Source organism: Panicum virgatum, chromosome 5N (genome assembly GCF_016808335.1).
Source record: "Panicum virgatum strain AP13 chromosome 5N, P.virgatum_v5, whole genome shotgun sequence".
NCBI lineage: Eukaryota > Viridiplantae > Streptophyta > Magnoliopsida > Poales > Poaceae > Panicum > Panicum virgatum.
The window spans coordinates 7,986,015-8,006,584 of NC_053149.1; the positions used below are offsets into that span (position 1 = coordinate 7,986,015).

Below are 20,570 nucleotides of genomic sequence, written 5' to 3' on the forward strand. Positions count from 1 at the left end.
TTAAGAACGAATATACCTATGCAAATATGATGGAGTATGTATGTATTATATATATAAGCACTCCAATAATATATATGTGTATATATATATATATTTATATAATATTGATCCTAGATATTTTCATATGTAAAGGAATTCACGTGTATAGATACGTGTATAGATATGGGCACCCCCTTTTGTCCCGGACTGGCGTTTCCGGTTGGGAAACCGGGACAACAGCGGTTTCCCAACCGGGACAAATCAACATTTTTGTAGTAGTGTCAGTGTCCTCGCTGTGCCGTACGTCGTTGTTGGTCGGCAGCCGGGCTTGACGATGCGGCGTGATGTCGTCGCCGGCCGTCTCAGTGTCCTCGCGGCGCCGTCGTCGTTGGTTGGCAGCCGGGCTTACGATGCGGCGTGGTGTCGTCGCCGGCCGACACTTCATCACCAGTTTGGCATGGACGATGGGTCGGCGAGCGCCGGTGAATGCATGCATGCGGTCTGTAAAATAAAGATCGAGCAAGGGCGGCAGATTAACCTTTCACACACCCGAAGATGAACAACGGCGCCATGGCCTTCCCCTCTGCTCCTTCAACTTGCTTCTCTCGGCCTCTGTTCAATGCCGACGCGGTTGCCGACTCCGGCTCCGCGACGAAGAAGACCAAGATGGTGACGAGGTCGCCGCCGGCGTGGTGTAGATGAGCGGGCCTGACGAGGGAGCGGACGGAGGCGATGTCGAGATCGTCGCCGGCGTGGTGCAGGCTCGGATGAAGATTCAAGCGCCTGGCCGGCTCTCCTTGCGCGTACTGATCGGAAAAGGAAGTCCCCCAGCACAGCACGGCACAGGCTTTTATATAGGCAGGGGCTAGGGTAGCGCTCTGTTGCTGGCTCCACCCGTCGACGCCGCCGGGCTCTGGTTTTCTTGTTGAGAAAAACTCGGCTCTCTCCTTCTTATCAGGAAGATAGCGGGTCCGATATATCTGAGCTTATCCTTATCCAGCCGCGACGCGATTGACTCCGCTGAGGGCCTCCAAATCTCTCTTGCAGCTTCTAGAACGTTCTAGGCCTGGCCGGCTGCCATGTGGGCCTGGATACGTGACTATGTATCAACATGTATGTTGGTGTCGGACACGTGCATGGGGACTTTGCACTTGCTAGCCTTTTCTTTAACTTCCCTTCTCCTATTTTGTTACAGATCAACAAGCCAAATTGTTGTCACGACGAGTGAGTTTAGAGGATCTTGATGCTTATAAAATCTTCTAGACTACGCCGGCTGCCATGCGGGTCCGGCCATACGTGGCAATACATCAACACGTACGTTGGTGCCGCATACGTGCACGTGCACCAAGTACTTCGGCCGCCGCACGTACATGCATGTGCACGCATGGAACTGTACACACGTCCATCTTATTGCTTGCTTCTCATATTGGCCACTAATGCATAGTAGTATTTTAGATTATTTGTACAAAATCTCATCAAACAAATGCCCCTCACCAATTTGAGGTTGGATGCGTAGCTAATCCGATCTCGAAATTGGTGAAAAGATCACGTATCCTAACCGACGCGCCGCAGCCGGAGATTGGAATGAATCCCTGGTTGTAGAGCAAGGACTCGTCGGTTACCTCTATAAAAACAGCCTCACGGCATTGATTGATTCTGTTGAATCTCCGTCGCCAAGGAAATCAGATCAAGCTTCCGCCGACCTCCCGTCAACAGGCAAGTCAACTAGAACTCTTTCCTAGCAGCAAGCTAACGCATCGCTAATGCATCTTGTTTCATCTCCTTCTTTTGTTGATCAACTGATTTCTTCTCTACTTGCTCTTGCAAAGTTTGCATCAAACTGATGGCTCGTGGCCATGATGACCGTGAGATGGACTGGCGTGCTAGGAGACCTCGTTCAGGGAGGTTCCATGGTGACCGTGAAGACCAAGGCTCTTCAATCCGGCGCCATCGTGATGCTGCGACGCGCGCCGATGAGCCCGCTAGAGTTGATGTTAAACCTCTCCATCGGCAACGCGCCCGAGAGGTTCCGGCGAGGAGGACACGCATGCGCCTCGCCGCGAGCAGTGACGAGGATGAGCCTGCCCAAGTCTTTCATGTAAGCCAGAGGAGGGCGCGCGACGGCGGAAGCGCTCCTGGTGGCCGGCACAACGGCAATCTACCTGGCGTCATGACAATAGAAGGTGAGGACATTGTCAACTACGAGTCCTCTGAAACATCATCTCCCACGGAAGCTCCTGCGAAGAAGAAGGGGAAGAACGCGAGCAGCGGTGGAGGCGCTCGCGACAATGCATCTACCGGCTTGTCGCCGGAAGGTTCGTCCAAACTGCCACACCCTGCCAAAGCTCAGAAGGACGGGTTGGTTGTACTCATGCCTCGACCTCTACCAGGCATATCTATCAAGTCGAACTCTTCAGCAACTTCCGAGGGAGGTACATCTACACAAGCGCAGGTGGCCGTGCATAAGGTATTTTACTTCCGGATTAATTAATACGATCTAAACAAAGGAGCACGTCACTGTCATGCATCCTTCACAATTGCTTTCTTGTGTGTTTTTTTTCAGGATAAGAATACTCAGCCGACGCAGATGAACGGGTTGCCTAGCTTGGCCCATCTTCCGCTCTGCACGGACGTAAGTATTTTCCTCATAATTTCTCTTCTTTACTTGGTTTTGGGAGTAACTTCCTTTTATGTACTCTCGAAGTGGCATGAGGGCGTGACTGTGGACAGCCTCGTGTCCCTCCTTGAGCTACCTGAGTATTTACAGATGATGGTTCATTGGATGACTTACTGTTGTACCAGGACGCTGCCCGAGATGCACAAGCTCACGATGGCGCAGGCACGATTCAAGTCCCATGCTCGGTTTAGGTTTCGGCTTCATCATCTACACCCTCGACAGTGGCGCCTTCGACGTCGATCGACATGCCGGCGGCTCCGACTAAAATCTCGAGGCTTCTGCTTCTCCTACCGTCGTGGCTAGCCTACTCGGTGCAGATGGCCAAGTGCTTGCTTCCAACAATGAGCCCTCAGGGAAAGGAGATGGGTCGCCTGCACGGCTGAACCACGAGATCGAAAGCGCGTCAAGCAGGCCTCCCACCGGTCGGACCCGCCGCCGCCGCGCGGGCCGCCTTGCCTCCGCCAAGCCGTCCGCCGCGGGCTCGCCGGCCGCGCCGTGCAGGCCGCGCCATGCGGGAAGGGGCCGGGGCGGCCCGCCTACCGGAGCAGGACAGAGAATGATATATAGAGTAGGATGAGTGTGGGAAAACTGGAGTCGGAGATGGAGAAAAGAATCTTGATGACTAGGATGGAATATGAAATATTTGTTTTAGAGGATGAATTTAGAGTATCACAAGTGCAGATAGCTTGAAGACGTCATCTCCAAGCCCGAGGCTGCTGCCGTCATGCCGTGAAGGCGCCGCTTCTTGTCCTGGAACTTAAGGGAAAAGGGCTGGTTGAACTACAGGGAGGGAGAGGAGACGCGGGGGGTGGGGGGGGGGGTTGGCGCTTGCAAGCAGGGTGGGTTGGGGGCGAGAATACACCATGTAGGTAAACGGGTAGGCTACACTAGCATCACTCCCGCATATACCCAAGATATTTGCGAGTAGAAGATCATAGATCGTTACCACTAGATGCGCGACGCAGCGGAAGAAGTCGCGCGTCGATGTAGAGGAAGTAGTCGATCACGTCCCACAAACCGAGCTCCTCGTCCTTGATCCCAGCAGCCGATCAGCGCAGCAGTCGCAGCAGCGCCTCCACGGAGTCCACATGTACGGGGATGAAACGCCGGGCGTCGGTGTACTAGCACCGCACGCACGGCAAGGGCGGCGGCCGAGAGGGGGGGCGGCTAGGGAGGTGGCGGGGCTCACAGGTTGTCTCGCCCCCCTAGCCCCTCCCTCGTATATATAGGGCGTACTAATGGGCTTCTATCTCATAGGCCCATTAGTAATCCTAATCTCTCTTGAATCAATATCCTTTTGGGCCTTTAAATCGTATTGTGATGATGGGCTCTTGGGCATATCACCAACACACCATACATGTATTTTTTTTCTCGAAAGGAAGAGGGTACCTATATGTGACCGGTGCTGCCGCTCCCAACCTTTATACCCTCGGCTGTGGCCGGTGCTGCCGCTCCCAATCTTTATACCCTCGGCTGCAGCTTCTCCATCCGTGCCCACGTGAAGGGCATCCGTTCATCCTCCTTCATTCTATCCATATCTCCCGCCATCAGAAAAACGGAGCCAACTCAATAATCTGTCCGTCAAGAGCAGACCGGCCACGTCGCTAAAAAGATTTCCACTATTTGATTCTAAATTGATGATGCATGTGATTGGCCGTGCCATATCTTTGAGGCCTTGAGATACGAATAGTTCAAGCGTCAGCTCTCCATTAGGTCACTGCAAAATATCTGAATTTAGAACTCTCGACCGGTAATTTTGGTGGCCTCCGAATGGGTGTGTGCTGTACTGTAACGACGGCAGTGAAGCTAGGCCGGAGAGCCACGCGGCGAGTTTGGGCTGGCCGCCGGGCACGCCCTCGACGGGTGCGGCAAGTTCATGTCGTCACCGGCGGGCGACCTGGCCTAGCTCCGATACGCCGCGGTGCCGCAGGTCGGGCGTGATAGCCGCGCATTGCAGGGTGAGGAGATGCTCGAGGACCGCTGCCGACCGTCTTCGACGGCGAGATTGAGACGTCGGATTTCAGCTACCATTTTTTTTTGCCTTTTTTGCTTTGAAAATAATTATCCTAATTCTATCTATGTATATCCATTTGTCTATATATCTACTGCAAACCTCTATATAAACTTATATTGCCAAACGGAAACAACAAAATAAATTACGCGCAAGGCACTCGTGTATTTAATTAAACAATTTGTTTGAGCTATTTGAACAACATAAAAATTGGTGTTCTTATCTCTTCTCTTATACATGAATATACGGTGACACACATTATGGTTAGTATTTTTATATAAATAATAACATAAATAATATATTAGTAATGATAGAAATAGTAATTTAGAATTTTATTTTGATGTGCTTTAATATTTCATTATAATAATATAATTTTGATTTTGATTTTTGGTTTATTTTAACTTTTTATTATGTTATCATTGGATAGTATATATAAAAATTTATGGGGTTATTTTAGATTATTTTTTATAATGACAGAGGTGGGTAATTTAGATACATGTTTAGGGGGTTATTTTAGTCTATTTTTATAATGGCAAAGGTGGGTAATTTATTAGAAAAAATAATAGATTCAATGATTATTATGATTAGATTTGTCGAATTGATGGCCGGATGTTTCTGATTTTTGTGAGAATTTATAAGATTTATCTATTTTTTTAGACTGTCCACCTAGGATCCTAGGTGGCTTCGTCTAGAGGCTTCAAAAGGAGCCTCCAATTAATAATAGTAAGATTTCAGAATTTAAATTCAAATTGAAGGTCAATCAAATAAAAAGATGCAACCTGCATGAATGCAACACAAACAAAACAACCTCCTTTAGTTTTAGAAAAATATCTAATTATTTTATTTTCTTATACTAAATTTCCTGTAAAGAGAATAAATATTGGGAAGATTTTAAAATTATGAGAAAGTTGTTTCTTTAATTTTTCTTTTTAATCACATCTTGAAATTTAAAAATTTCAAGGTGTAATAGTATAGCAGTTAAGCATAAGCATCTTTGTATGCAGTAGCCACCAACATACTCCTATAGGAGCCAGTGGCCCTGCTTGGTTCCCTCTAGCGCAACTTGCGCTACGAGGGAATCTGGTATGTATGCGATACTAAATGAAATCTGTTTGCAAAATCCCTTTGTGAATGGGTGTAATTTTTCGCGATGAATTTAATGACGGTAATTAATTCATAATTGTCTATATTAATAGTAACCATCCTCTAATCATGCGGTCGAATGCCTTATTAGATTCGTCAAGTAGCGCAGAGTTTGTGAAGTTAGTTTTGTAAACTTCTTTTATTTAATACCCTAATTAATGGTCAAAGTTTCCTACAGTGGCTATTAAGGCCGTGTTTAGTTCGAGCGCAAAAAATTTTTGCGTTGGAATCTTGCTAATTTGAAGTACGAAATGAAGTCTATTTACAAAACTTTTTGCACAAATGGGTTGTAAATCGCAAGACGAATCTAATGATGCTAATTAATCCATGATTAATCAATAATTAGCAGATAGTTATTGTAGCATCACTATTGCAAAATCATGGATTAAGTAGGCTCATTAGATTCGTCTCGCGATTTACAGCCCATCTATGCAAAAAAAATTATAAATAGACTTCATTTAGTACTCCATGCATATGTCGAAACATTCGATATGCGGTTTTTTTTGCGTTTACGGGGTTTACGGCTAAAGATCTAAACAGCACCTAAACCAAACAAGGCCAGCCCCGTCATTGCAATTGCGTGTTTGAAAAAAGAAAGAAAGAAAGAAGAGAACAGCCCCAGTCTGTGGTAGGATTGCGATCTCCGATCTCGACCGTACGAGCTACATCCTCTATTTGGCCCTTGTTTGTATGCATAAAATTTTGGCGGTAAAATAGTGTAGCACTTTCATTTGTATTTGGTAATTATTGTCCCGCTATGGATTAATAATTAGGCTCTAAAAATTCGTCTCGCAAATTATAGACAAACTGTATAATTAATTATTTTATTTAGCTACATTTAATACTTCATGCATGCATTCAAAAATTTGATGTGACAAGAAATCTTATAAAGTTTTGAAATTTTGAAGACATCTTGTTAACAAGGGCATAATCCGCCCGCCGTTCCCCCATCAATCAATTTTAGGAAGCTTCCTTTACCCTATAGTATGACTGACTGACAGGTGTCCCACTTGATTAATAATACAAAAAAGATGAAAAAAAAGACTTTTCCATGCGAGGATGCGTGGCGAGACGTCAGGTGGTCAGGGCCGATGCCTTTTGGCCGTGTTTACTTCCGGCGCAAATTTTTTTTCGTTGGAATCTTACTAATTTGAAGTACTAAATGAAATTTATTTACAAAAATTTTTACACAGATGGGTTGTAAATCGCGAGACGAATCTAATGATGCTAATTAATTCATGATTAATTAATAATTAGCGGATGATTACTGTAGTATCACTGTTGCAAATCATGGATTAAGTAGGCTCATTAGATTCGTTTCGCAATTTACAGCACATCCATGCAAAAAGTTTTGTAAATAAACTTCATTTAGTTTTCTATGCATGTGTCGAAACATTCGATGTGATGTTTTTTTTGTGTTTACGGGGTTTATGGGTGGGAACTAAACAGAGACTTTGTCTCTCTTGCAACAGGCCAAGAAGAAGGCAAGAACCCTAGGTCCCTAGCGCAGCGTGCGGACAGCAGCCCCAGGCGCGTTTGGACGTGTGGGGCACTGGGGCTGAACCGCTAAAGGCTGTGAATCCCACTTGCCAGTACTGCACCTCACCCGAAAGAAATCCGGTGTATCTCGTGGTAGAAATTTCTTACTTACCTTCCGCCATAAGTTTCGTGCGTGCGTCATCAGAATTCAGAAAAGTCGCTCGTACAGTGAAATACTCCCTCCGTTCTAAATTATAGATCGTTTGACTTTTTTGACACCAAGTTTGACCACTCGTCTTATTCAAAAAATTTATGCAAACATAGTCAAATTTAAACCATTCTTTGAGAACTTGTATTAATAAAGTAAGCCACAACAAAAGAAGTGATATTTTGCATAAATTTTTGAATAAGACGAGTGGTCAAATTTGAGGTTGAAAAAGTCAAACGACCTATAATTTGGAACGGATGGAATAGTAGGGAAGCATTGGGTTTTGGTTTTGACTAGTGAAAGAAAATTGAGCTATCAGCGATCGACCAATGAGCCCTGCCCCCATGCTATACATTTCCAATGTTTTTCTCTGTGCAAGTACAGACAGTTGTTGTCTATTTGCCACAAACATACAGTTTGTAGAATTAGTTGTTTGTTTAGATATCCACAAGATGTTTAATTCATCTTTTAACACACATATGCATTACTGTCCATTGCTGATGTAGGAGTTGACAATTCTTCTTTTGATGATGTATCTTGCGTAGTCCGCAGTAGCTTAAATAGTGCAAACTGAGAAGGTTCTCCACCAAAAATAATATTTTGAGACATCTTAGACTGAATGAATTTGTGAAGTCTCCAGGAGGTGTTGCATTTGTTCCCCTGTAATCAGGAAGTACAATCAGTGCTGCACTCATGGTAAATGGTCCAATGATGCATATCCATGACTGTCAAACGAATATCAGGATGCACTATAAGAGGAGATCTTAATTTTAACACACCACAACAGTCCTGATACAACAGTCCACAACTGAATCAATCAAGAAACAAAATAGGTTGCAGTCATTTATGCATTTCAGTTATGAATAAAAAAGAGTAGGCAATCAGTTGCAAGATCAACACTATAGGCTAACAGGACAAATAACTAAATAATCAGAATTGGGCAAAATTGGCAAATAGGTTACTAACCATGTCGAAAGATTGAGGCATCCATTGTTGCATGATGGGGCTCTATCCAATGTTGTCGAAGCAGCTGCCGACACCGTTGAAGAAGCAACTTCCATCGGTGAAGGAGGTCAATGGAGTACCTCCCTCACACCGCCCTAAATCCTCTGCTAGCTGAACTCCTCTGCTCCAGCGCTCCGCTCAAACTCCTCTGTTTGTTGGCCGCCCCCGCAGCTACACCTCTGGGCCTTCCGTGTGACTGCGCCGCAGCAACCTTGCACACCAAGCTACATCCGCCTTGAGCAATTCTCGCACTGCTGTCGCCGCCTCTGCCTGCCGCGGCATGGTGGCCGTCAGGTAGGAGAGGAGCAACGTGTGGAGGGATTTTATCAAGGGATGAGGAGATCTGTTCAGGAAAGATGGCGCGAACATTTGGCACCAAATGAATTCCCCCACGCGTGCAATAGATACTCGTCTCCGTCCAGTGGCGAATCTAGAATTTTGGGTTAGTGCGGTCCAACTTAACATAAAATTTTTATGGCGGCAAATATATCATACTATACTGGTACAAAACTCATCAAAAATATCTTACAATTTCAAATATTAGAAAACCAACAATTAAATCTCAAATTTGCATATATGTTATTTATTAGTTGAATAATTTTTATATGTATATCTAACTTTTATATGTATATCTTGGAGATGCAAAGTTTAGGATGAGCCAAGACCCACCCGGCCACCTTGCTAGATACGCCAATCCCTCCACAGTGCTCACGCTCCTCATTGCTTCGCCTTGGAGCACGTGTGGCGGCAACAAACGAGCAGGGTTTTACTTTCCTGACCGGTCCGGCCAAATCGGTGCGCTCCGGTACCGGTATACCGGTCCGGTTTGGCCGGAAACCGGTCGGTACCGGTGGAAGTCAAATTTGAATTCAAATTTCGCAGTTCAAACGGTTCGTACCGGTATACCGGTCGGTTTGACTGGTTTACCGTCCGGTTTGACTGGTAATCGACGAAATTCAAATTTTTTTTGGTTTAAATTTAAATGCCCGCAAAGTATACTAAATGAACCCTCCAATCCTTTTTGTACTACTTTTACATTGTATTTGTATACTTTTGTATGCACGCTTTTTTTGTTTAACTTCAAATCCCCGCAAACTATACTAAATGAACGAATTTTTGAGAAAATTTGACACCATTAGATTCATCGCACCTTGAAGTATTTTTAGGAATTTTTTAAGAATTTTTCATTTTTTAAATTTAAATTTGAATTTTGAATTCAAACCGGTTTGGTACCGGACCGGTTTGACCGGTAACCGGTCAAACCGGACCGGTTCCCATCGGTTTGGTGAACCCTGCAAACGAGATGACAGCGCCACTCTCTCTTCAGTAATTGCAAACCGCGGGGGAGGCAGGTCGCAAAAAAGAACTGCAGCATGTCTACGGGGTCAGCTATACCTTTACTCCTATGCGCCGTGGAAGGGGAGCCCTCACAGCAACCGGACGCCCTCCGCTCGACACGTACTGGGGGGAGGACAGCCGACGCGGGGCCTGTATTGCCAGCTCCACCGTTTATCCGCTGTTCTGTGGCTGCGCGTGGGCCACGGCTCTAACGCACCGCCTCCTTGGCGAGGCTGCCGCACCGCCGCAGCTGCCCGTGGGTCCCGACGTGGTCCCATCGCACCGTCTTCGCGGGGCGACGCCCTTTCCCTTTCCCACCCCGACACCATTTCGTTTTCCTTTCGCTGCTGTGGGGGCGGTTTAGGGTTTGGGGGGGGGGGGAGGGGGCGAAATCGCGCCGGCAGCGGGGGAGAGCTTCGGCGGAGAAGTTCCCCGGCCGTGCGACGGGCGGCGGGACCGGCCGCCGACGCCGTGCTCCCGGTGTGCTTCCGCCAGCCTGCAGTTCTCCGTCTGCATTGCCTCTGCTCTCTCCGGATAAGATCCAGATTTGCCTGTGCGTTTCTTCTCCGATTTGCCGCCGATGATTCCCTTGCTGATTCATGTCCCCCTTTTGCCCGTTCCTGTCTTCGCCGGTGCAGGGTCGTAATGATTGCGTGTCTGTGCTCTCCTCCTCCACTGTTTCCGCTCCGGGTAAGGTCCAGATCCATTTCTTTGTGCGTTTCTGTTCCAGCCTCCTGCTCATGTTCACCTTGCTGATTCATGTCCCTTTTACGCGCATTCCTCTGCTCGCCGGTGGCGGCGTCGTGCCGACTGCGTGCCTGCACTCTCGCATATGCTATTTCGTCAGACGTTAGCTGCGTTCCTGGGGTCTCCAAGCCGTGTTCGGTGTTCGTGCTTTTGTCTGCACTGCTTCCACTGCTTCCACTGCAGGTGAGTATCGGTACCATCATGTATAGTTCAACCAAGGTTTACTTTTGCATTATGTAGTTTATGCCTCTTTGGTGCGTTTGCTGCCATTGTTGTTGTAGTCTCTATGTGTTTGATCCTGCTCCGGCTGTTGTTTAGTTTCCCACCGTTCATATTGTAGATCTTGGGTGCTCTGTGCTTGCTGCATTGTGCTTGCTTTACTAGGAAGAGTTTGGCAGAGCTAGAATCCTCAGTTTATAATCCTAATACCCAGCTGTCCCCGTGCATATTGTATATCTTCAGTGCATTGTGCTGCTGTTAGCTGCATTTTGCTTGCTGCATTATTCTTGCTCTGTTGACAATAGCTTGGCTGAGCTAGAATCGTCCGTTTATAGGCCGCCTGCCTGCCTCAGTGATGGTTAACTCTTCTGATGCTTCTGCTGAACCTATTGTTGCTTTTCCAAAAATAATGTGCCCCTTAATTAAAAGGCTAGCCTGCTCTGTGACTGTTTAGATGGATGCTCCTGGTACTTAATAGCTTGGCTCAGTAGGAGTCATCCGTTTATAGACCACCTGCCTGCCTCAGTGATGCTTAACTCTTTTGCGTGCTTTAGCATTTGGCACGGCTGACTATGGTACAACACTTTTTTTTGGCAGTTGACTTTTGGAACCTATGACAGCATTCTTTTGGGTGTTCCAGCGTGATGCACCACTTATAGTATTAATCCAAAATATGGTTCGGAGGACGACTTTGTATCAACTGTGCACGCAAACTCTTTGAAACCAGCTTCGGAATCATCATCAGCATGCAGCAGCCAAGTCCCTCACCAGCCTGCTCCACTGAAGATGGCGCTGCACAAGAACCTGCTGAACTCTCCATGCTGGTTTCGCCTTTGTGTGTTTTGGTTGGCCGAAATTGCTGTTACAACTGCAGTTCATGACCTTTCTGGTCTGTACTAGCACATATTGCCCCATCATCACAGCTGTAGCTGTTGGATGCGGCTAGGAATTTGTGGATGAACCTGTAGCCCAATCGTAAAACTCTGTGTTGCCTATGATTCTTCTGACTGGAAATCGTTTATGAAGGCAGCAATTTATGCTATGTTTTACACTTTCGATTTCTTACAAGCTTTTCTATATCTTTATTTCCATTCAGCTGAAAGCAACAGGTAAAACAAAAACAAATTTCATATAGCAAAGTTTCATTCCACTGAAACCAAACACATAGTAATACAACAGCAGGAACACACACAAACAGATAAACTCTGCTACCCATTTTGAGCCATACAAAACATCTCCGGCTTTGCCAACAAGACAACTACAGCCATTTCAGCTCTCATCCATCCGCTCGCCGCACAGCTCTTCCACTGCAGCAGTACCAGTCCAGCCGCTCTCTTCAGCCCAGACAGCAGCTCCATGAGCAAGCACCCCAATAGACGTCCCTGAAGAACCATTGACGGCGGCCACGGTAATCTGTTCCAGTGTCTTTCAGAGCGTCTCCAGATGATCAACTGACTGAACCCAGCCAGACTTAAGCAGCAAATTGGTACTGCGAAGACTTTTGTTCTCCTTTCGTAGGCCCTCTGCGTCACTGAAATTGAAATCGTCGACGACAACACCAAAATCACGCTTTGCTGCCAACACATGGCTTGCCTTGCCTCCAACGAAACCACCGTAGCAAACCGACCTTCATCGAACCGCCTCTGTCCCATCCGTGCCAGCCAGCCGGCCTTCAAGGCTGTGCAGAAACAACAACAAAGCCGTCGTGTAGTCTCGGCCCAGCCCAACAGCGCCGTGACAGCCAGCAGCAACAATCCAGCCCAAACTAGCGGCAGCTTCAGCCCATACACGGCAATGAGCCCACTGTGACGGCATCCAGTCCGGCGCGGCGTAGCGCGCGGTTTGCCTAGTGCATTGTATTTGCCCTTAGCCAGGTCGTTACCTCGTTTAGATCGGCACTCATGAGTCATGACCGCGGCCGCAAGTAGCGTTTTGGTGTCTTGGTGGCAGTGGCAGATCTAAAAATAATTAAAGGAGGGGCTGATTTCTTCTTCCGCTTCTTTCTTTCTTTTTCCTCCTCTTCTTCCTCATTATCTATTATCTTATTATTTGACCAACAAACGGAGCCTCCACGTTCGCTCTCAAGGCCTAAAAATTCCCACGTTAATCGGAGCAAAATAGAAAAATAAAAATTATCCACCACTACCATTATGATAAAAATAGCCTAAAATACCCCTGTGTCTAATTAAAAATCACCCACCAATGCCATTATAAAAAATTAAATATAAAATACTCCCTCCGTTCCAAATTATAAGTCATCCCAAAAATCTAGGAGAGTCAACATTTTTGAATTTTGACCAAACTTATACAACAAGATAATAACATTTACGATATCAACTAAGTATCATTAGATTCTTTGTTAGTTATATTTTCATAGTATACCTATTTGATGTCATAAATTTTTGTGTCTCTCTATAATTTTCGTCAAACTTTGAGATGTTTTGACTCTCCAAGATACTTGGAATGACTTATAATTTGGAACGGAGGGAGTACCATTTAGCTATGTATCAGTTACAAATATATATTATTAATAAAAACTAAAGCTAACAACAATCAATTAAAATAAAACAAAAAAAGAATAATTATATGCATAAAATTATTAAAGCTCAGCAAATCAAATTGTTATTATAGGTAGATCATATTTGAGTTGTTTTAACCAATAATAAGATATAATTTACGATAATGAATAGGATAATGTATGATAAAAAATAATATATTTTTAAGTATACAAAGATATGCGAATTTTTAAATTTTCAATACTAGCCGCGCAAATGCGCGGACTATACGCCTAGTTTCTTCCAAAAATAGAGGAGGGGCTCAAGAGAATTGTCCCCCTAGACCCGGTGCTGGATCCGCCCCTGTGGTGACCATACCGTCGGTGGACCCTGCAATTACATGTTCATGACCAAAAACTAAGACGTGGCCACGAGGCGCGGTGAGGAGCCGATGAACAGTAACCATGGAGATCATTATCTCCTGTCAAACACGCGGCCAGCAAAGAACCCAGCATCTTTCCACATCTCTTTCAAATGATGCCTCGTGCAATAAAAAAAAATGGAAGGGGGCACAATGCACAGCACAATAACAGGGGACACGGTTTCACGACAAAGGAAACCGCATAGAAGAGTTATGCAGCATGGTACACCCACATCGCTAGTATTAGCAATGCTGTATCAGCATCTACACACTACCAAATGCTGGAACGCAGATGATTCATGATCTTCCGTTCATAGAAAACCAATGGAACTGTTCAAAGAGTCGACTTGGCACTAAACTAAATGCAGAAACATGGCACTAGTCATCATCCTTGATTCTCTTCAGCAGTCTAGCAGCCCATCGGCGCACCCTTTTCTTGAGCGTGAACCCCACCAAGACACCAACTGCAAAGCTTATGGCGCTGACCTTTGTACATGTCGACAGAGAAACGACCCGCCTGCAATGCAGCATGAATTAGTATAACATTAGCAGTACGGCAGCAGCTAACATGAACGAAAATGTATTATATTTATTGGCTTCTCCAGGGTAACCACATTTTACAGCAAAACGAGCAAAGAACGGTTATAATTTGTTGTGTCATACATATTTCACTGAAACAGTTAAGATGTTTTAAGATGTTAATTCTGAAGTCCTGAGTTCGGTCACATCTATATATAACATATGGAAATTATGTCACCGTAAGTATTTTTGTCAAGTTCTTCAGCTTTCATGACTACTGTGGAAGATGTAGGAGGGGACAAGGAATGTTCTCTGCATCAGTTGTTATACATTTGCAGTTGGGGGAAAACTTCAGAGCGCATCAAACTAAAATTGTGGACCAGCTTGAACACCAACCAGATAGTCTCAACATTCAAACCTCATAAACTTTGCTACACCAGGCTACCACTTGCTTAATTATCTCCACTGAAATCGAAACTAAATAGTAATTTCGAGATACCTGTTGCCAAATTGGCCTTTTTTATTCACAATCATCGAGACCGAATTAGCCTTTTTATTCACATCCTTGAGAGACCGAATTGGTCTTTTGATTCACATCACTGAGAGTAAACTGATCCCACCGAGTCTAGTTATCAGAAGAAAAGTACAACTATTATCACAAATTGGAGAATTGAAATACATACACTACAAATCCCGCACGGCCGCATCAACTTAGAACAAACAACAGAGCGAGCGTCAATGGAACGTTGGAGGAAGAATCGAATCAGAGAGGAGACGGGTGTCAGTGGAGATGGCTTACCCGGCAGCCCTGGGCACGAGGACCTGCTGCGCCTGCTCGGAGAAGGCGCCAGCCGAGCGCGCCGAGGAGTTGGCCGCGTCCTGCGCCGCCGCCTGTAGCCTCTCCACAGCCGACGCAACAGCAGCCGCCGCAGGCATCTCCGGGGATCGCTCGCTCTACCGCCGCCGCCGGCTAGTCGAGGTTGGAGCTAGGGTTTAGCTTTGAGCGCCGAACGCCGATGTGCCTAGAGGCGAGAGGCTAAACTGCAGGACTGCAACTTTTTTTTTTCTTTCGTTGAAGGCAAAACTGCAACTTGAAAGCGGAGAAAGAAAACAAAGAGATTTCTGGACGACATCGCTCATTGACAGATGGGGCCAGCATGATAAAAAAATCAGTTTAAGGCTTCCTCCCCACGTTTTGGAAAGGCAAATATTTTGAGTAGTCTTTCTACTAAATATGAACATACAAACTATCACCTTGGGACTGATATACGGTACGTAAGATAGATACATCAAATACGAACATTTTTCAACGCGGGGAACAGCAAAAAGGGAAATGGAAGGTATGTCAAGGTGTTCTTTCACTTCCAAATTCTAATATACGCAGGACCCAGCACAGAGCAAAAGCGGACAATCAAATCAAGCTGCACTACCATTTTGAACATTACCAACTTATATCAATAATACACACTGACATAAAGCATTGGCAAAATTGTATTCCTTGCTGCTGCTGCTGCTGCTGCTGCTGCTATTGTTGCAAAACTCATCTTACAACACTACAACAGAGTAGTGGAGTAAAAAAAATACATCACCAGAAAAGATAATGATAAGCATCTCAGACCTCACAAGTTAAGAACAGGAGCGCCAAGGTATGGCTACCAGCTCTCTAGATATAATCCACAGAACAGGGAAAATGGCCAACCCAGTACAACTACAAATGGGGTACAAGAGCTAGCCATGTTTATGGTAACTAGAACCTCATTTTTGTTTCTTTTGTCTGAGATGATTGAAGTCAAACTTTTTTTCGCGCTTGTTTGACTTATCCAATCCGCGGCCGTTGCTTTGTGAAGATGATCTACCATCAACATTGGTCTTTTGTGGGTTATGAGAGGGTGTTTCCATATCAAGCTCAGGCTGTTTCCTCTTCAGTTCATTCAGAGATATGCTTTCTGAACTGTCAATGTCAAAACCTCTAAATCTTGATCCTGGAACTTCATCCCCTCTGCATTTCCATTACAAAATATATCATATGCGAATTCACTTCGTCCAAATACCAAACAAAAATGATGCATGCATATATTTGTAAAATTTCACAGATATAGTGTGGCTAATAGTATATACTTACAGAAATACAGAAGCAAGTGCTCTACTGCTCTTATGGTTAATACAGTGCTCACAGCCCACTCTATGGTGTCCTGGCGAAAAATTTACTGATAACATTGAAGCTAATTTTGATTGCAATATTTTTCCACAGCAAAAAACAATGGCCATTCAAAAAAGTATGGGCATATGTTAGAATGAGTTACATGTAAGCATGTATGCAAATCCTGAACCTTTTGTAGCACACATGCAAAATATTCAAAAGTTAAATTACCCTTGCAATTCTCATCATCCCATTCATTAGTACAATCCAACATAAGTATGTTAACAGATACAAAGCTCGCATCCAGGTAGTCCAAATAACATGTGCAAAGCTCAATAAAAGAATTTCACAGGAATCCAGACATCGGTGTTCATTGTGAATATTCCCAGTAACCCATGTGTTTCAACAAATTGAACTTGTGTCTTACCATGACTCTGACACGCCTGGTGCTCACTGCTTAGTGATTAATTTAAAAGCTTCTGCTATTTCTTATTTAGACAGTTACAGAGTATCATTCATTAATTAAAGCTAAACATATTTCGCGACATATGAAATTGCCAAGGTAACATAATAGCAGAGAAATAGCTAACCTGCTGGAGTTTGCACTATCTTGATGATGGTTACTAGGTGAAGCTGATTCTGATTCGTGGTCACCTCTGGCCTCTTCATTTAGTTTCTAAATATCTAGGCTTTTGTAAGGAAACACAAATCTACATGGGCAAAATAGCCACAATGAAATGTATAACAAAAAACCTTCAAGACTCACATCAATGGATGGATTGAAATTTTGGAATGACATTCGACCCTTCACAGCACCTGGATGTGGATTCCCCTCCAAGATAACTATGCTGCATAGAGAAACAGTACCGAGTTGGTCAGCATCTACAGATAAAGGTACCTGTAACTGTAATTGGTCAAGAGTTTCCACATAACCTAAAATAAAATGCTTCTATCTTTCCAATGTGAATGAATAAAGTGAATGTTGTACAACAGCCACACAGTATGTAACACTCTGCCAATGCACTCCGAATGCCACTGTGAGTCTGTGACTACATACCTGCATAAGGAACTTTCTATTCATTTCACTAAAGTTAATAATATGTAACCAAAAACGGGTGCAATATTTATCAAATTCCCATGTGCAGTTCAATTTAATCGGATCAAATTTAATGCATGCTCAAAATGAAAATGCATGTTCACTGTGCACAAAAATTTCATGCTAGCCTGAAGCGAACTCTCCATACAAATTCTGAGAATCCCAAATCTCCCATACCAAGCTGTTCAATTAGAAGACTACGACAACAAGAATGATTAAGAAACGAAGCTTCCAATCCCCATACCACTTCCTAGCGACCTGAGCCGACGAGCCGAATCCTCCACTCGGCGCCGCCGCCGCCGCCACCTCCTCCTGCACCTCCACCTTGGCCTTCTCCTCGACCTTCTGCGCAGCCGCGCCGCGCTGCATAAACTGCACCCCCACGCCACACAAACACAGCCAACCCAGTGAGACGCAAAACCATCGCGACGGAATAACGGAGCGCGCACCAGAGAGGGGGCTCCTCACCTTTAGATTCCTCAGGGTACTCGATATCTCCCGCTTAGCCGCCATCGCCTCCGCCGGTTGGATTCCTCCCCACTCCCTCTCTCAGCCCCCCTAATCTAGGGTTAGGGTTTAGCGGGCTCGCGGCGTTGCGGAGCCGTCGGCGTGGTGGAGCACGAGAGCAACCAGGGGGGCATGCGGCTGCGTGCCGAACCCGTTATCCCGGCGGCACAGAATGACGTGTGGGACCCAGATGCCAGTGGGACAAAGCTCGCGTGTGCTTTCTCAGTTCTGGTTCACCGACATGTGGGCCCGGATTGGTGTCTTGTGGCCTGTGGGCTACCGTGTTCGAGTCGGTTGTGGAGCGGAATCCGCCGCCGACTCCGGCTCTGCGCCTGCGTCGTGAGCACTCCCATAAATACTGGGTTTTGCTCTTCGATGCCCGTGCCGTGCGAAGTTCGTAGCGAGAAGAAGAGGATTTGGCCGGCGGAACGAGTCCCTGCAGATTTCCTGATGGTATGTACTGGCTCTGATTCAGAACCCATCTCTCAAATTCCTTCTGGTTCCGTCAGTCGTTTTCTTCAGTTCTTCAGAGTTCGATCGATCCGTAAACTGTGATGTGTTCTTGGTCGATCTTGTTCTCTGCTTGTTTTTGGGGAGGGATTACGATATGATGCAGCAAAACAAACTGATTCGTTAGGCTCGTTGCTGTAGTGTATCCAAGATGAAGTTACTGCCACTAGTTTGTCAATTTGGGGAGCATGAACTTGATCTTCAACTAACCGTGATCTTCACGCGCAGTATTTCCAGGAGTACCTCAACCTGCAGCACCGGGCGTTCGTGCAGTACTACCGCTGCCTGTCGATGTCTCTCCTGAACAAGGAGAATATCGACGAGGACGGGAACTGGGGTAAGCCTTAGCTTCGCTATCTGTTTCTTTTCCTGCGGAACGCCGAGACGTGTTCTGATTCTAACATTTTAACATTCTGATGAAGCTGCGTCGTAATCGTGCAGTTATCATGCCGCCATCTGCCCTTGATCGCCTTAGCCGCCTCAACGTCGAGTACCCGATGCTGTTCCAGATCAAGAACCCCAGCACGGAGCGCGTCACGCACTGCGGCGTGCACGAGTTCGTCGCCGAGGAAGGGTTCATCCACATGCCGACCAGGGTGAGCATCTATCTCTGCTGCAGATTTGCAGGCTTGCAGCAGTTCTTGGATAATGATTTTCAGTCGCCATGAAACCAAACTGACGTTGCTTGCATCTCTCTGCTTTCTTTCTTTTTTTTCTTTCTCTTGTTCAGTTGATGGAGCACCTGGGTGTCCAGGAGAACGAGCTCGTGTTGGTGAGGAACACGCTGCTGCCCACGGCCACCTTCGTCAAGCTGCAGCCGCACACCACGGACTTCCTCGACGTCTCCCACCACAAGGAACTGTGAGTGCCTGGCGACGGAAACTTTGATTTTTTTTTTCTTCAGACTTTGTGGGTGAACCGTGAACATTCAGATAACATTTGACCTCTGAATTTGCCCGTGCAGGCTGGAGAACAACTTCCGCAAGTTCATCTGCTTGACCGCCGGCGAGACGATCGTGGTGACGGAGGGCGAGCGGCGGTACTACCTGGACGTGTTGGAGGCGCGGCCGGCCGAGGCGGTCCGCACCATCGACACTGACTGCGCCGTGGACTTCGCGCCACCGCTCGACTACGTGGAGCCGGCACCCGCGCCGGCCCCGGCACCCGGCGCCAGCCAGGCCAACGGCAAGCTGCCCCGGTTCACTGGCGTCGCGGCGCGGATGGACGGCAAGCCGGTGGAGCAGGCGCCGCCCGCGCCGGTGCCCGTGGGCAGGCAGGCTGACCTGCCGCGGCAGCCAGCCCAGTTCACCGGCGTCGCGGCGCGGATAGACGGCAAGCCAGTGGAGCTGCCGCCGCCTACGCCGTCTCCGGCGGCGGCGAGCGCCGGTGCTCTGGGCGCACCGAAGAGCAAGGTTCGACTCGGCGCCCCCTCCGCGGCTGGCAGCGGCAATGGGAGAGGCGTGAGCAAGGCGGAGGCGGCTGGAGGCAAGGAACAGGAGAAGCTCTTTGTCGGGACTCAGTATTCCTTGAAGGACTGATGAAATAAAAGATCCTTCTTGTTTTGTAATTCTCGCGGCCATCTAGAACAGAAGTGTGACTTTGATTTGATTTTTCGAGAATTTCAGATATGCTTTTGTAGACTCTGGGCGAGTTCAAGTGCATTGGAATTGAACTTGTACTTTATCTTGTCTTTAGCTACATAAAAAACGATGGCAAATTTTTGAGGTTTTGTTTGCTCGTAAATACTATTAAGTTTTTTATCATGCTGTGTTTTCCTGTGCGCCACGCAAATTACGTTCAAAATCAAATTTTCAAATTGTGTTTTCATGAAGTATTCTTTCATGGCAAGGGGATGTGGAGTGCTAGTGCATACAGTTGCCATTACCTTTGGCATTTCGATAAAATATCTCCAATAGATTACTTATCACTCTCTCCAATATTAAAAAAATAATATTTTGGTGAATGGAAGTACTCTAGCGCATCTCCCTCTCACCTAAATGAAGAGGATTTATCCCTCTATCATATCCTTAGTGATTGGATTTTGAAGATCTGTTGTAGCAACCATTAAAAAACATA

General features: G+C 46.1%; 3 protein-coding genes and 1 long non-coding RNA gene across 6 annotated transcripts; 2 read left to right on the forward strand and 2 right to left on the reverse strand.

Moving 5' to 3' along the window:
* The first annotated feature begins 10,166 nt into the window (after positions 1–10,166).
* On the forward strand, positions 10,167–11,862 carry LOC120676623. Of its 2 annotated transcripts, XR_005675924.1 has the most exons (4): positions 10,167–10,393; positions 10,479–10,530; positions 10,688–10,770; positions 11,404–11,862. It is a non-coding gene; the product is annotated as an uncharacterized LOC120676623 (long non-coding RNA). The 2 variants fall into 2 exon arrangements; XR_005675923.1 differs by having other exon boundaries at positions 10,221–10,530.
* Positions 11,863–13,825: 1,963 nt separating this feature from the next.
* Positions 13,826–15,332, reverse strand: LOC120673851. Its single transcript, XM_039954889.1, has 2 exons — positions 15,041–15,332; positions 13,826–14,239 (listed from the first exon to the last, which is right to left on the reverse strand). The coding sequence occupies exons 1-2, from the start codon at positions 15,175–15,177 to the stop codon at positions 14,101–14,103; spliced, it is 276 nt and encodes a 91-aa protein (XP_039810823.1). The 5' UTR covers positions 15,178–15,332; the 3' UTR covers positions 13,826–14,100.
* Positions 15,333–15,709: 377 nt separating this feature from the next.
* Positions 15,710–18,136, reverse strand: LOC120673850. Of its 2 annotated transcripts, XM_039954887.1 has the most exons (5): positions 17,946–18,136; positions 17,722–17,849; positions 17,148–17,229; positions 16,972–17,057; positions 15,710–16,240 (listed from the first exon to the last, which is right to left on the reverse strand). In XM_039954887.1, exons 1-5 carry the CDS (start codon positions 17,988–17,990, stop codon positions 15,997–15,999), a joined length of 585 nt encoding a protein of 194 aa, XP_039810821.1. In that variant the 5' UTR covers positions 17,991–18,136; the 3' UTR covers positions 15,710–15,996. The 2 variants fall into 2 exon arrangements, 1 of the variants encoding a protein (XP_039810821.1); XR_005674887.1 differs by lacking the exons at positions 17,722–17,849; positions 17,946–18,136 and adding an exon at positions 17,315–17,374 and having other exon boundaries at positions 16,972–17,229.
* On the forward strand, positions 18,087–20,189 carry LOC120673849 (ubiquitin recognition factor in ER-associated degradation protein 1-like). Its single transcript, XM_039954886.1, has 5 exons — positions 18,087–18,437; positions 18,723–18,831; positions 18,936–19,090; positions 19,225–19,355; positions 19,459–20,189. Exons 1-5 carry the CDS (start codon positions 18,117–18,119, stop codon positions 20,030–20,032), a joined length of 1,290 nt encoding a protein of 429 aa, XP_039810820.1. The 5' UTR covers positions 18,087–18,116; the 3' UTR covers positions 20,033–20,189.
* The last annotated feature ends 381 nt before the right edge of the window (positions 20,190–20,570 follow it).